General features: G+C 34.2%; 1 protein-coding gene and 1 long non-coding RNA gene across 3 annotated transcripts in view; one reads left to right on the forward strand and one right to left on the reverse strand.

The window, feature by feature from the left end:
* The window catches only part of LOC143367769 (uncharacterized), a 231,249-nt gene that overhangs the window by 193,492 nt on the left and 23,681 nt on the right, over nt 1-14,076 (reverse strand). The gene's annotated exons all lie outside the window — the stretch shown is intronic.
* Nucleotides 981-14,052, forward strand: Nes (lysophosphatidylcholine acyltransferase 3 protein nessy). Of its 2 annotated transcripts, none has more exons than XM_076809840.1 (9): nt 981-1,072; nt 2,909-3,075; nt 4,248-4,355; nt 5,964-6,086; nt 8,417-8,532; nt 9,048-9,206; nt 9,879-10,121; nt 11,056-11,364; nt 12,311-14,052. In XM_076809840.1, the coding sequence occupies exons 1-9, from the start codon at nt 996-998 to the stop codon at nt 12,584-12,586; spliced, it is 1,578 nt and encodes a 525-aa protein (XP_076665955.1). In that variant the 5' UTR covers nt 981-995; the 3' UTR covers nt 12,587-14,052. The 2 variants fall into 2 exon arrangements, with proteins under 2 accessions (XP_076665955.1, XP_076665956.1); XM_076809841.1 differs by having other exon boundaries at nt 1,044-1,102.

Consider the following 14,076-nt stretch of genomic DNA (forward strand, 5'->3'; position numbering starts at 1 on the left):
CAAACCCGTTTAACGCTAAGTTCTTATGAAATCATATGCACAGGGTGTTAAAAAAGTGCTGGTTACTCCTTTCAGGGGTGAATCTGCACCTTTGGATCAGTGCAGATTTGTAAAAAAAATGCAGTAATATTGTTTATAACATTGAAAATTGATGTTAATTTTTTATACAACAACATATTCTGCTCACTGAAAGGAGAAAAAGTCTAAAGGGGGACCATATGTCGCAAACGCACCGTTTCCTCAATATTGTGAAAAATAGTCAAAACTATCAATTTTTTTGGGATCGGAGTAATAAATGTCGGGTGCGGAGTAATAAAGTGGGCATCGTGTAGACTTGAACATTTTAAAACATGAATTTTGAAGTATCTAAAAACATTAATTGACGTAAAAACAATACCAATTCAATATCGCTGCTTGGCATTAATGAAGGCATAACTCAAGAAATGTCAAATTTGATATTCTTTTTTGGCACAAATAAACTCCATAGGTAGTGTTTTTAACCGACTTAATGTATTCTGTTTGTAGTGGACCGATTTTCGTGAAATTTATTGCATTTAGTTTAGCTTCAATCAACTTATGTCATGGAGAAAGAATGCTTAAAATCGGCTAAGTAGTGTTTAAGTTGCACCAAAAATAAGAAATCTGTTTCATTATTATTATTGGAATCTTCAAACAGTTCTTTGTTCTACAAGCAGCTCCTTTTGTAGGCCTGCCCACATTGAAGAATGTAAAAAAAAATTAAAACCGACTTCAAAAAAATAAAAATGAGCTGAAAAGTAAAAAATAATTTTTTTCATTTCATCTATGACTCTCACACATTAAACTCTGCGCACATAAAAAAGTGAGAGTAATAAATTAAATAAGAAAAAACTTATTTTCTACTTTTCAGGGCATTTTTATTTTTTTTTAAGTCCGTTTTAATATTTTCAAATTGTTTTTACCATGTATGTACAACTGCACATTTCTAGCTTCATTAGTCTCACACTAGGGAGCAGATGTGTCGCTATCAAGTTGGCCAGATAGTTTCAACACTAACTCATTTGCAGTTGTTTCCTGCAGCTGTAAGTGGAAGGCTATGCTGTTTTCTCGAATAGTGGCATAAGTATTAATTTTATTTGCATACATTCATTGTTTACAATAATATTGTAACTTGTGAAATGTTCTATTATTTTCATTGCAAATTCTATATTCTGTTGCAAATAAATTGTGTTTTATATATATTATTTCAACATGGGTTAACACGTGAAAAGTTAGAATTACTGTGCCTGGATGGAAAGAAGTCGGTTGAAATGTCACAGAGGCAAGAGGGGTCCTTCGCTCGCATTGGCTCCTGCCGCCCGTGTCCCGTTTGCTTACTTTGTATTCGTCGACGTTGTCGCGCCAGCCAATAGGGATATACTATTTGGACCCCAAAGTTTCTCGACCGACTTCTTTCTATCCGAGCACAATACATTTTTTCGAACAACGGCACTACTCAAAAGAGGGTGCAAACTATAGGGTTGGCTAGGGTTCATTTGTTGTAGTGTTCAATTCCTTGGCGAATATGCTATCTATGATCCTTAATCTGGGTAGATGCAAAAGTAGAGTCAATTTAAACAAACTATATGATCAATATTCAAATATTAAACAATTGCGAATTTTAAACTGCTTTTCCTGTATAATTTTAATTCTTTGAGGTAAGTCACTGTCAATGCGAAGCAGCGATTTCACGCAGAAAAACCGAAAAGACGACAATGACCTCAATCTGTAGCAACTTTCGTTATATTTCGTTCTAAAAAGTAGGAGTAGAAAGCTATGAAATTGTATTTCCGTTTGTATTATAATTTACTTTCTACAGGGCCGGCCACAGAGAGGTGCAGCGGGTGTGTGGCACCTGGGCAGTATAGGGGCCCCTAAAAAAGGACAAATGAAGAAAAGGGAAAATAAAAAAAAATGAGAACGAAAACTTATTTCATTAAAATTAATTTAATTTTTTAAACCAACTTGAATTTCACGCTCTAAACACAGAACTGGCAATACTACGAGCACACCACAGTTGTGGTTGTAAAACTGGTAGCCGAGGATTGTCAAAAAAGATATTAGAATATAATTTCTAATTTAATAATATAATATTTTAATATTATTAATGACATGCCCAGTCGAAAGTTATATATTTAAATATTTTAAATTTATTTGTTTATTCCATTTTTTATTTTATTTTCTTTAATAGTGTTATCATTATCCTTTTTTACCGTTGCGAGATTGTTTGGGGCTCCAAAATATCTGTTGCACCGGGGCTCATTTATAGTGTAGGCCGGCCCTGATGTTCAAGTAAATAGAAATTACGCTCGCAGTGTCCGTGGCATATCTTTGCACGTTTGAATTGGTTCAAGTGTTCTTAAACGCACTGAAATTTCGATCGCTTCGAATCTTCCGAATTTAAAAGCAGCAAGCTAAATAATTATTATTATTTTTTTTATTTAGTGTTTTCTCTTGTATTCAAACAGGATGGCGTTTCAAGCTTATTCACTTATATTGCCCAACGAACCATAGTCCTATCTAAATAGTAATTGTCTCTGCAATTAGTAAAAGTAGTCCAGTAGTTGAGAAAAATAATTATAAATTACTAAATTACTCGCCACTCGACTAAATTACTGGAACGTGTCTGAATCAGCCTTAAGGGTGAATATATATTATGACAAAGTACGATTATTCCCTTACAATTGTTTTAAGATACGTGTGTTCTTGTTTCTATCGACTTTAATTTGAGTGCGTTTCGGAACACATTCCACCATTCCACATCGTTACGCAAAATTCTCATTTCGTTTCTCATGGCTCCTTCAGTAGCATCTCCGATAACCTCGGCGATGACGGACGACGGTATGACGCCAAACATACTCAAATATCTGTCATAAAACTTATTCCACAGAAAGGAAATTCAATGGCAACGTTATAAGGTTGATTCAACGAGCGAAATTATCAGAATAGGGGACGAAATTCAAAAAGGATCAACAATGTTCAACATATTATCGAATTTGTCGGAACTAGTAAACACTCGCGAGGATGCACTTCGACTTATTATATCCATTTTACTTGGTAATTAAAATATTTTAAAAGGCATCGTTCATTTCTTCGCCTCATCATTCCCACAACTTGCATTGTATTAAAAGAATTAATGTTCTGTATACATTAACCTATAACCTCGATCCATTTGCTTTGCTTAATCATCGATTGCATAATCAGTGTTCTTTTCGACGCATTCGTTACCTACATACCTATTGTTCTCGTATCTTCCGCTCTTAAGGTTCGCCTAATTCAAAAATTTCAAAGCCGTGAACAGAACTTGTAGTTATGGCTTTGAAATGTTTGGGGAAAGGTTAACCATTGCACATGCGTACAGGAAACTTTAATCCCTCCTTGTAAATCGTAGAATAATAATGTTGGCAATGGTAATGGGAATGCATATTGGCATGCCATTTAAATCGTTGAACAAATTGTAGTAATTACCGAAACGGAAATGTTGAATAAATATTTATAAACGTTGGTTCGTTGTAGAGCTGTACGAATAAGCGTAACATTTTCCAAAATAACTAACTAAAGATATAAATAACATAGATGATAAATAACACAAATTATTATACGAATACAAATATTGCACATTTATTTATTTTCTCTCTCATTTTCATTCTTTCCCTCACCCTGTGATGATTATATTACAACTTTTTTGTGGGTTAGTTATAACATTCACGATTGTAAGAAATAATAATGATATCAGTAACAGAATTGTCTTTGTTCTGGCTTTCGCTTTGTTGGGAGCGTGGTGGAGATGATAAGCATTTTAATAATGATGACGATTAGGTCTTCAATTCTTATCCACCTATGACCCAGGCTTTATTTGTTTTTTTAGATGACGTTTGCGTTTGTGTATCACCAACTTACGTTACATACACATGCAAACCTATTTGTATTCGTTTGCAAATTTCGTCTGTAAATATTAATCGTCATAAATTTTATTCTTAATGTTTTTGAAGTTCCATTATTCGTTGTTGTGATAAAGCATTTCAAGGCACAAAAAGCATCAATGCCAAAGTAAAGAGATAGTAAAGAAGTTAAGTAACCTGAATGCTTATCGTACAAAGTGCATAAATATGAAACGAAGTCTCTGATAAGAGACTATCTCCGCGTGAAACGTTTTTCACTGCTATTTACATGTATGTAACACGCTTTGATGAAATATATAGCTAACATAAATATAATTGAACTTTCAGGATTACCCATCGCCCTTCTTCACAGATATACACTATATGGAAAAAGTCCAGTTCGTCAGCATTTATTTTTCACAACCTGCGGCCTTTTAATCTGCTATTGGAATTACGGTAATTATTTCGTGTTCAGAATTGGTTACTTTCCGAATAGCTTTCGTAAGTTTCGTATTTCATTTACGGCATTGTTAAAGCAACAGCGCGCTATTTCATAGAAAATAATGTACCGACATATTTAGAAAGAATAATATTAGGTCGTAACATATGAAATGTCCACTTCAACGCTTTAGATTCTTTATCTAGATTAGGGCTGGGACTATTTGTCGAATTTTTTTGGTACTCGAATATGCGAATACTTCAGTTGCTCAATTATTTGGCGAATATAATTCGAGTATCCAAGTAATCGAATATTTAAGTATTCGAATATCCAAGTATTCGAATACTATTCGAATATCCAAGTATTCGAATACTATTCGAATATCCAAGTATTCGAATACTATTCGAATATTTAAGTATTCGAATATCCAAGTATTCGAATACTATTCGAATATTTAAGTATTTATTCGAATACTATTCGAATATTTAAGTATTTATTCGAATACTATTCGAATATTTAAGTATTTATTCGAATACTATTCGAATATTTAAGTATTTATTCGAATACTATTCGAATATTTAAGTATTTATTCGAATACTATTCGAATATTTAAGTATTTATTCGAATACTATTCGAATATTTAAGTATTTATTCGAATACTATTCGAATATTTAAGTATTTATTCGAATACTATTCGAATATTTAAGTATTTATTCGAATACTATTCGAATATTTAAGTATTTATTCGAATACTATTCGAATATTTAAGTATCCGAATACTATTCGAATATTAAAGAATCCGAATACTATTCGAATATTTGAGTATTCGAATATTAAATTATTCGAATAGTCCCAGCCCTAATCCAGATCATATCAAGAACTATATTGTTTGCCTGCAGTTTACATAAAATTGAATGTCGATCTATGCTCTTTTTTCGCGTATCTTTTGCTTGAAATAGTAATGAAAGTTCTTCAGTATTGTCTTCACAACGGTGCAATGAAAAGGTCATTCTTCTGTATGACGGCAAACTTGGCCATTCTGCGGCAGTTAAGGAACGTAATACCCGTCATTGGGTTTCTAAATTTTATTATTTGAATTATTCAATTCTTTATTTGTTTCCTTTATTTTTTTATCCTACTTTGAGCAATTGGAAGTATTCTTTCAGAAATTGAAAATAAATTCGATAATGGTAAATACATGTTCCGCGAATAATATTAAAAAAGATGTATGGATAATACATGAAAAATACGAAGTTTTACGCCGTCCATTACATTCCAATTGATTCGACAATTGGAAAACTTCTTAAGGGATAAAACATTTGCAAACTTACAATTAGAGGTAGCAGTAAATGCGTTTTCAGATTTTGTAAAATCTACAATATTTTTTGCAAATGGTATTATCCATTTGATATGTTACGACTTCCGACTTAATATTTGTACACGGGATCACATAGTACGATGGATCTATCGAGTAAATTAATTCTTTTATTTGATTCGCGATTTCAATCGAAATAAAGAAATTAATACATCGTTTCGGGAATTATTTTTTTATAAAAAAATCTTGATTAATTTACAATTAGAATTTGTTAATCTAATCACGTAAATAATATTAATAATATTTACAGGACTCAATACGCTACACTCAACAGCAACACTATGTATCACGTATTTGATCTTGAGGCTTCTTGGCGGTACAGCTTTGTCGGTTGCTGCCACTTTTATCTTCACTATGTCCTATCTTCTGTACGGTATGAGCAAATTTGTAACGCAGATTGTAACACACTCGTCGCCCGATTTACGCGGTGAACTCGTTTCACGTAATTTTTTTTTACGATTTTATTTTACAAAAGGAGGCACATTCGTTGTTCACATATTTGCGAAGAACAATTAATAATGAAAGTTCAGAAAAATAAATTTATTTATCATTGCTGCATGTACTGTACTCCGAAGGAGTCAACATTTTCTTTTTAATTGGTTCGAAGTTATCATCCTCATCACTGGAAATATTTGGCACTTCTACTTCAGTTTCATTATCAAAGGGTCTCTTTTTGGATTATTCCTTTTCAAAATTTGATTTCGCCCTGCGACATTGAGGGTTCGGATAGGAAGCTATACTTATTTTCCGACCGCGTGAAATGAGATCGCGTAAAACTGGGATCGTTTACGCAAAGTGCCGCGTAAACGGAGGGATTATTTATCGCGTAAAAAAAAAGAACCACATATAAAAAGTGTGCGTAAATCGAGGGATGAGTGTATACTGTACATTGTGGATGATATTAAAGCTGCCATCTCTTTAGTTTTCGCTTAAGGGGGTATATACCCGTTTGAACCCTCGGAAAATGTGTACATTTTGTGGATTTTTTTACAAGTCAACGGCTTGATGAAGAATTCCCGTTTTTTTAAACTATCTTTACATAGTATTATGAACTACTTATAAAAAAAGTTTCAGTTAAAAAACTATTGTTTTTCGGAAGTTATGCATAGATATCCGAAAGTCTCTCGATTTTAAACGGCTAAACGGTGGGCCTAAGAACTAATACTATAAACAGTAAAAAAATTATTTGAATAATATATACATAAGTATGACAGCGCTACAGTCGTCTGATATGTAGGCGTTTTTTTCTGGAGCCGCTGTAATTTTGCAGTGATACTGGCCGTAAGAAATTGAATTGTGAAATACCTTTAGAAATTGATACTTTGGCCTGACCCCCATTCTGCCCTGAACCTATTGAAAAAGAAAAAAATCAAAATTATAAAAATGGCGGCTGTAAAACGGAAAATTTTTAAAGAAACGCGATTTTCGCCAGGGAAAAGAGCCACTTTATTATTTTTTTTTGTCAAAACAGAAGTTTTCACAGACTTACGCATAGGTACAGGTCGTAAATAGACATGCTTCACATAGGACTGGGACTATTTGTCGAATTTTTCGGTATTCGAATATTCGAATACTTCAGTTGCTCAATTATTTGGCGAATATAATTCGAATATCCAAGTATTCGAATACTATTCGAATATTTAAGTATTCGAATACTATTCGAATATTTAAGTATTCGAGTATCCAAGTAATCGAATATTTAAGTATTCGAGTATCCAAGTAATCGAATATTTAAGTATTCGAATATCCAAGTATTCGAATACTATTCCAATATTTAAGTATTTATTCGAATACTATTCGAATATTTAGGTATTCGAAAATTGATGTATTCGAATATCCAAGTAATCGAATATTTAAGTATTCGAATATCCAAGTAATCGAATATTTAAGTATTCAAATATCCAAGTATTCGAATACTATTCGAATATTTAAGTATTTATTCGAATACTATTCGAATATTTAAGCATTTATTCGAATACTATTCGAATATTTAAGTATTCGAATACTGATGTATTCGAATAGTGGTGTGACTTATAAATCAAGTTCTTTAGGTTCATTTATCAGGGTGAAATCTTGTAAGCTAATTTTGACCCACTTCAGGCCATACTATTCGAATACTCAAATATTCGAAGTTTGTTCGTAGCATTCGAATACTTGTAAAATATTCGAATATTAAATTATTCAAATAGTCCCAGCTCTAGTTTCACATATGCTGATTTTTTTTTTAAATCGACTTGTACCTCCCTTTTTTCGCAACCACTGCAAAACTAAGAGGAAATATGATTCCGAGATAAACGCGTTTAAAGTTTCGAAAGAGGAATTAGTCACCGCAGAAACGGTTTATGCCGCGCTGGACCTTTTCGGCTGTAAAATCCGTAATTTTGCGAATTTGAACATAAACCAAACGGTATTTTACTCGGGAAGGGTGGTACTTTCGAAAAATATAACAAAAAATTCTGTTTCTGACTGCCTAGTCCCCTTAAGCGCTGGAGCGTGTTTGCGGTTCACTTATATTGAGTATATACCCAATCATTACGCAGAAACGATGCTATTACAACGTTTATGTGTGGTAATACAGATAGAGCGAGCGGGAGCCCTACAATTCTGTGATGCGTGTGCAGATTTTATGTAAAGTGTAATAGAAGTGAATAACGACAAAGATATATTTAATTGCGTACTAATGCTTGTTTTTATTGCTGGCAGGATATTACACGACAGGTACGACGGATTACGATATAAAATGGACTATGCCGCAATGTGTGCTAACTATGCGATTAATTGGCCTCGCGTTCAATGTATTGGATGGCAAGAAGAGTGAAGTATGTGAAGTAAAAGGAGTATTATATATGAAAGTAACTACTAATTCAACACATACACGAGCAAAAGGCCGCAAAGCGAAATATACAGGGTATCTCTAAACGGTAGGGGATACAAGAAAATCTGAGAAGAGTTCCGTTCATCATTATTTATGTGGCTTGGAACGAGTTGGCGCAAATGGATGTACTCGATTTATTTCATTATTTCATTTTTAATATTCTCATTGCACTAAAAGAGGACTAACACTTTATTTAAAAATGTAAAGTGACCCTCAGATGACCTTCATGGAGTTAGAAGGGGATTTTTTTTACTATCAGATTTCACATAAAAAGTGATGAAGAAAAGTCTTCTTGCATTTTCTGGTATTTCATATTGTTTGCCAATTATTTGGTGTGCCATTTTTCTAGAGACAGCCTGTATAATACTTATGAAATAGAATATAAACCGAGGTACCACTAATACCTAAAAAAGATGAATAGAAAAGGGAGGGAATTGAGTAGCGACACTGTTGTTCCAGGCACAATTGTCCGCAACGCAGAAGCAACTGGCCTTGAAACAGAAACCAACATTTTTGGAGATTGCGGCATTTATGTATTTTCCAGGATCATTTCTTGTTGGCCCACAGTTTAGTATGAAAAGGTACTTAGACTACATAAATGGACAGCTTATGAATGACGTAAGTTGTATTAACGTATTAATAGAGTGATTTAAGAAAATGGTAAAAAGTAAATCTACAAATACGAGACGTAACTTTTAGTCTGGAGTTGATTGAATATTGGTAAAAGTGACTACTACTGCACGGAGTTGGACGTTAGGGCGGAGCGGAAAGTTTAAATTTGAACTTTCAGTTGGCCTGGGTGCGGGATAGTTGTCTTTTGATTAAGCAAACACAACTGTAAAAAATTTTTGGAAAAATATTCATGTCTCAGGTTCCTTTTTCTCCTAAAAATGATCATATAATCATATAATCCTACCTATAATCATTTTTAGGAGAAAAAGGAACACATGAATATTTTTCCAAAAAATTGTTACAGTTGTGTTTGGTTAATCAAAGGACAACTATCCCGCACCCAGGCCAACTGAAAATTCAAATTTAAATTTCGCCTATATAGTATCGCTTCGCCCTATTGGTCATTAATTAAATAAAAAATTATTTATATAAAATTACTTTAACTTTAGATTATTCGACACATGACAAATATTTTTTTTTTTAACTCTTATTCGTTATTCGAAACTTTTAGTTAAATAAAAATGTTGCCCATCTCTGCAGTACCGCATCAACGATGCTCTGTGCGGTTGAAATGTAATCCGACGAGAAATATGATTAATCTTTCTTTCACATTTTCAGAAGTCTGAGAGAGGTGCGGGCAACGTTGAATTGCCAGATTGCCTCGTTCCTGGTATCTCTCGAATGTGTCTTGGATTTCTATATATGCTATTCTTTAAACTAGGAACTCACTACTTCACAGACCAATATCTGTTCAGTTTAGATTTCCAGAAACAGACTCTCTTAATGCGTCTTGTTGTGATTGGCTTCTGGGGTCATGTAAATCTTTACAAATACATTTGTTGCTGGCTTCTGACTGAAGGGGTAAGAAGAGAATATTCTACAATGTGGTTCACTTGATTTGATGGTTTTAAATCATGGAACTGAAGGACATTGCCTAGTTCCGGGGGGTTACAGCGAAAGACGGAAGGAGCTGTGATGCGAGGGACGATTGGTGGTGCCCTCTACAGCCGAGTATAAGTTTTAGAAATAGGGTCCTTTATTGGTATATCCTTGTGACGCCATTGTGCAAAACGGTTGAAAACGGTGCGAAATAGTGTAAAAGCAATGCAAAGTAACTCGCATGCGTGTATATAGTGTATTTATATAATTGTCTTATTATTTGGGATACTTTCGAAATTACGTAAGTAATATTAACTTTTCTAGTAAAATAGTAAAAGTATTGTTTTTGAAGGTTAAAAATTAGTATTGAAAAGTAAATAAATTATTAGTATTTGGGTGGTAATCGACCCCGAAATGTTCTGCATTTTGAAGAACACTGCCTGTCACCAGTGACTTCCACGGCATTCAACGCACGAATAATCAAATTTAAAATGTTTTGCCAGAAAAAATTTCCACGGTATGGCACAGATGGCGCCACCAGTAGTCGCCCCCCCCCCAAAAAAAAAGCAGCTGGAAGAGGTCATTCACTCCAACCCCCGCGTCCATAAGCCTAGCTTATGCACTGTCCTTCAGGTCCACGTTTTAAATAACGCAAACAAACAATTTATTTTGTTTTATTTAAACAAAATAAAACTTGCGTCGCGCCAATACGGTATACCAGAAACAGAATTTTGTTTCTTACTGTATTTTACGAGTTGTTTAAGATCGCAATGTTAAATAAATAATGCTGTACATATTTTTTCGATTTAATTAGGTAATTAAGTTTTAAAATTTTACTCGACTCTAATATTGTTCTGTATTTGTAATTGATGTCTGGATTCTTTATTTGATAACATAGCAGGCGATTTTATTTTAGGTCTGCACGAGTTTCGGTTTGAGTTACACTGGTAAAGATGAGAAAGGTCGGTCCCTTTGGGATGGTTGTGAGAACGTACAGCTGTTAACATTTGAAGCGGCGAGTCAATTTAATGATTACATTCTGTCATTTAACATAAATACCAATCAGTGGTGTGCTGAAAACATTTACAAAAGATTAAGATTTTTGGGATCAAAAATCTATAGCCAGTTCGGGACATTGCTTTTCCTAGCAGTGTGGCATGGATTCCATTCGGGATATTACGTATGCTTCTTCCTCGAGTTTATCATCATGTACGCTGAGAAAGATGTAAGTTTTACTTTATTTGTACATTCATCTCACATTGTGTCAAAATATTAACGAATAAACTAATCGAAAATTTAATGAGGTAAGTAATGGAACCAATAGACTGACTATTAGCTCACAAGGGAAGATCCCGAACCCTTAAATTCAAAAAATTCTGAAACTTTTTTTGAAACTCCCGATTACAGCACAATTTTTGTTTGCTGCCCAAATTCACTTTCAGGGGGGTGTAATTGACCCCTGAAAATCCGGATATTTTCTGATTTTGTGTTATAACTCGTGAACTGTAAAATAATTTTTTTACCAATGACAGATCTAATTAAAGAAAGTAACTTTTGTCTTGAAACTTTTTTTCTACCTCTTACAGTTCGCGAGTTATAACACAAAATCGAAAAATAGCCGATTTTTTAGGGGTAAATTTCACTCTCTTCGGGTGAATTTGGGCAGCAAACAAAAATTGTGTTTTAATCAGGAGGAAATCCCCTACATATTCACAAAGTTTCAGAATTTTTTGAATTTTCGGATTCGGGATCTTCCCTTGTCAGCTCTTTACCAAACATATTAAGCCGCGTATTCACCTATGCATTCGCCCCGAAGCTGAGCGCGCGTTCGGGGTTGAGTGAAATTTGCGGCGTCCATTTCATGGTATTGTTCGGACCCTAATGCACGTTTTGATGGACCGTCAGCAAGCGGATCGGCCCGAACGAGCAAAAAATCGGTGCGCGCCAAGTGCACATTCGGGGCGAAAGCACAGGTGAATACGCGGCTTTGTGCGCATTCATTTTGAATAAGTAATCAACTAATCGAATAATTATTTAAATCAGTGGACACATCAACTGTTACTCCCTAAATCATATTAATAATGAGTTTCTTTGTTCTGCAAATGCATAGTCTATTTCGCCAAAGCAATTAGCAACGATGTCAAAGAAATCGACTTATTCTCCTTTTTCAGATAATTGAAATGCTTGAGCGACACAAAAAATTGCGGAACTTAATACAAGCTCGTTTCGAACTTCAGATACTCTCCAGGATCATTGCGAAAGTCTACACATTTGTTTTCATGGGGTATTGCCTCGTCCCTTTTATTTTGTTATCGTATCCCCGTTACCATCACGTTTATTCATCCGTTTACTATTGTGGCCACGTGATTTATTTATCTTACCCTCTTGCTTCTATACTAATCAAGAGGCATCTTAATGAAAGGCGGCCACGAAATTTAAATAGATAAACGAACTTGTCGGTGTTAATATTTTTTTAAGCGATGATATGTAACATTTCTATCTTTAATCGTTTTAGGGGATGAATTTGGGAGGATCCTTGGGGGGGATGCAAGATTCAAAAACGGTATTGGTTTAACTTTTCAAATACCAGAACCGCGAATAAATTGGGCAGATGTTCTTATAAACTGCGTGTGTTTGAGAAAAAGAATTATATTTTAAGGTGGCTGAGAGTGACAAACGCTTGTTATCTTTGTACAGTTAGAAGAAACTTTTTGCTCAATTCTTCTGGTTTATTCTTTAACTGGTTTTCGAAGAAGAGTAAATACTCTTCGGATTACCTGTTTTTGGGTATCGTTTATAGCACAATCATTTTTTACATGACACATATTCGAAGGTATAAGCGCCGCATTGGAGCGGAGTAAATATTATTTGTGGAAATATTCATTTCAGAATAGTGAAATGGCATTGCTCGAAGAGGCCCTAATTATTTAATTACCACAATGTTTCATTTTTAGAGTATATTAGTGATTTAATATTGTACAAATTTAAAATTGTTAAACAAAGAGGGCATCTATTACGACTTGCACGTGTAGAATGTTGTTTCTACTGGTCACTACATGACTACACTTTTGGCATGGATGTAACGGTTCTTTCTTTTCAAATATATATATGTATATACGTATATTTGAAAAGAATAAACCGTTCTGCTGGTCACACCACAGCAGCCAGGCGACGAGTGACGAGTCGTGCCGTCTCTCCCGGAATTCCGTTACCAGGCGGTCTTCAGGGTTGTCGCGGCGTACGCCTCGCGACGTTGCCGCGTTGCTGATGGGATTCGTGGAATCCCATCGTTGTCAGCTCTTACACACGGAAATGGAAACTGATATGTTTTCCTCGTAGTTGATCGATTAGTGAAACAAATTTTATCCTAAGTGTTCATGGTATCAACAAAAACGTTTAATCCTTTATGATATGTTCAACGATACCTTTATTGTTTAAATTTAAGGAAGATGTTACTTAATACAGTTAAGAAAGAAACCTAACTGTTATAATGCTTCCAGGACAACCAACAGAATTCCCAGATATTTTCCATTCGGAAAAAGCTCTGGAGGAATATATTTTTCTATGAGAAAAGTGTAATATGTCTTATCTGTAGTTATAGTTCAAGAGGTAGAAAGTGTAGAAAATTGAAAACTGGGCAGAAGCTCGAAAAGGTGCGATAGCGGCTGTGCAAACTAGTTATAATCAGCATGATCGTGAGAACTGAAAAATTGTACTTAAATTTGCGAAATAAGTCTTTCATTTCTATTAAGTAATAATAAAATTTGCGTATGTTTGTAATAACACCATCGTACAAATTGTTCGATCAAGATTGATCATATATTTAAGATGTATCCCTATTTTTGCATACTGCATCCTTCAAACGTATCTATTCTTGTAAAATCGTTTATAATACAGCTAATATGAAATTGGATTGTTTTCTTATTTCAAATATGAT

This window comes from Andrena cerasifolii, chromosome 4 (assembly GCF_050908995.1).
Source record: "Andrena cerasifolii isolate SP2316 chromosome 4, iyAndCera1_principal, whole genome shotgun sequence".
In the NCBI taxonomy this organism is placed as follows: domain Eukaryota; kingdom Metazoa; phylum Arthropoda; class Insecta; order Hymenoptera; family Andrenidae; genus Andrena; species Andrena cerasifolii.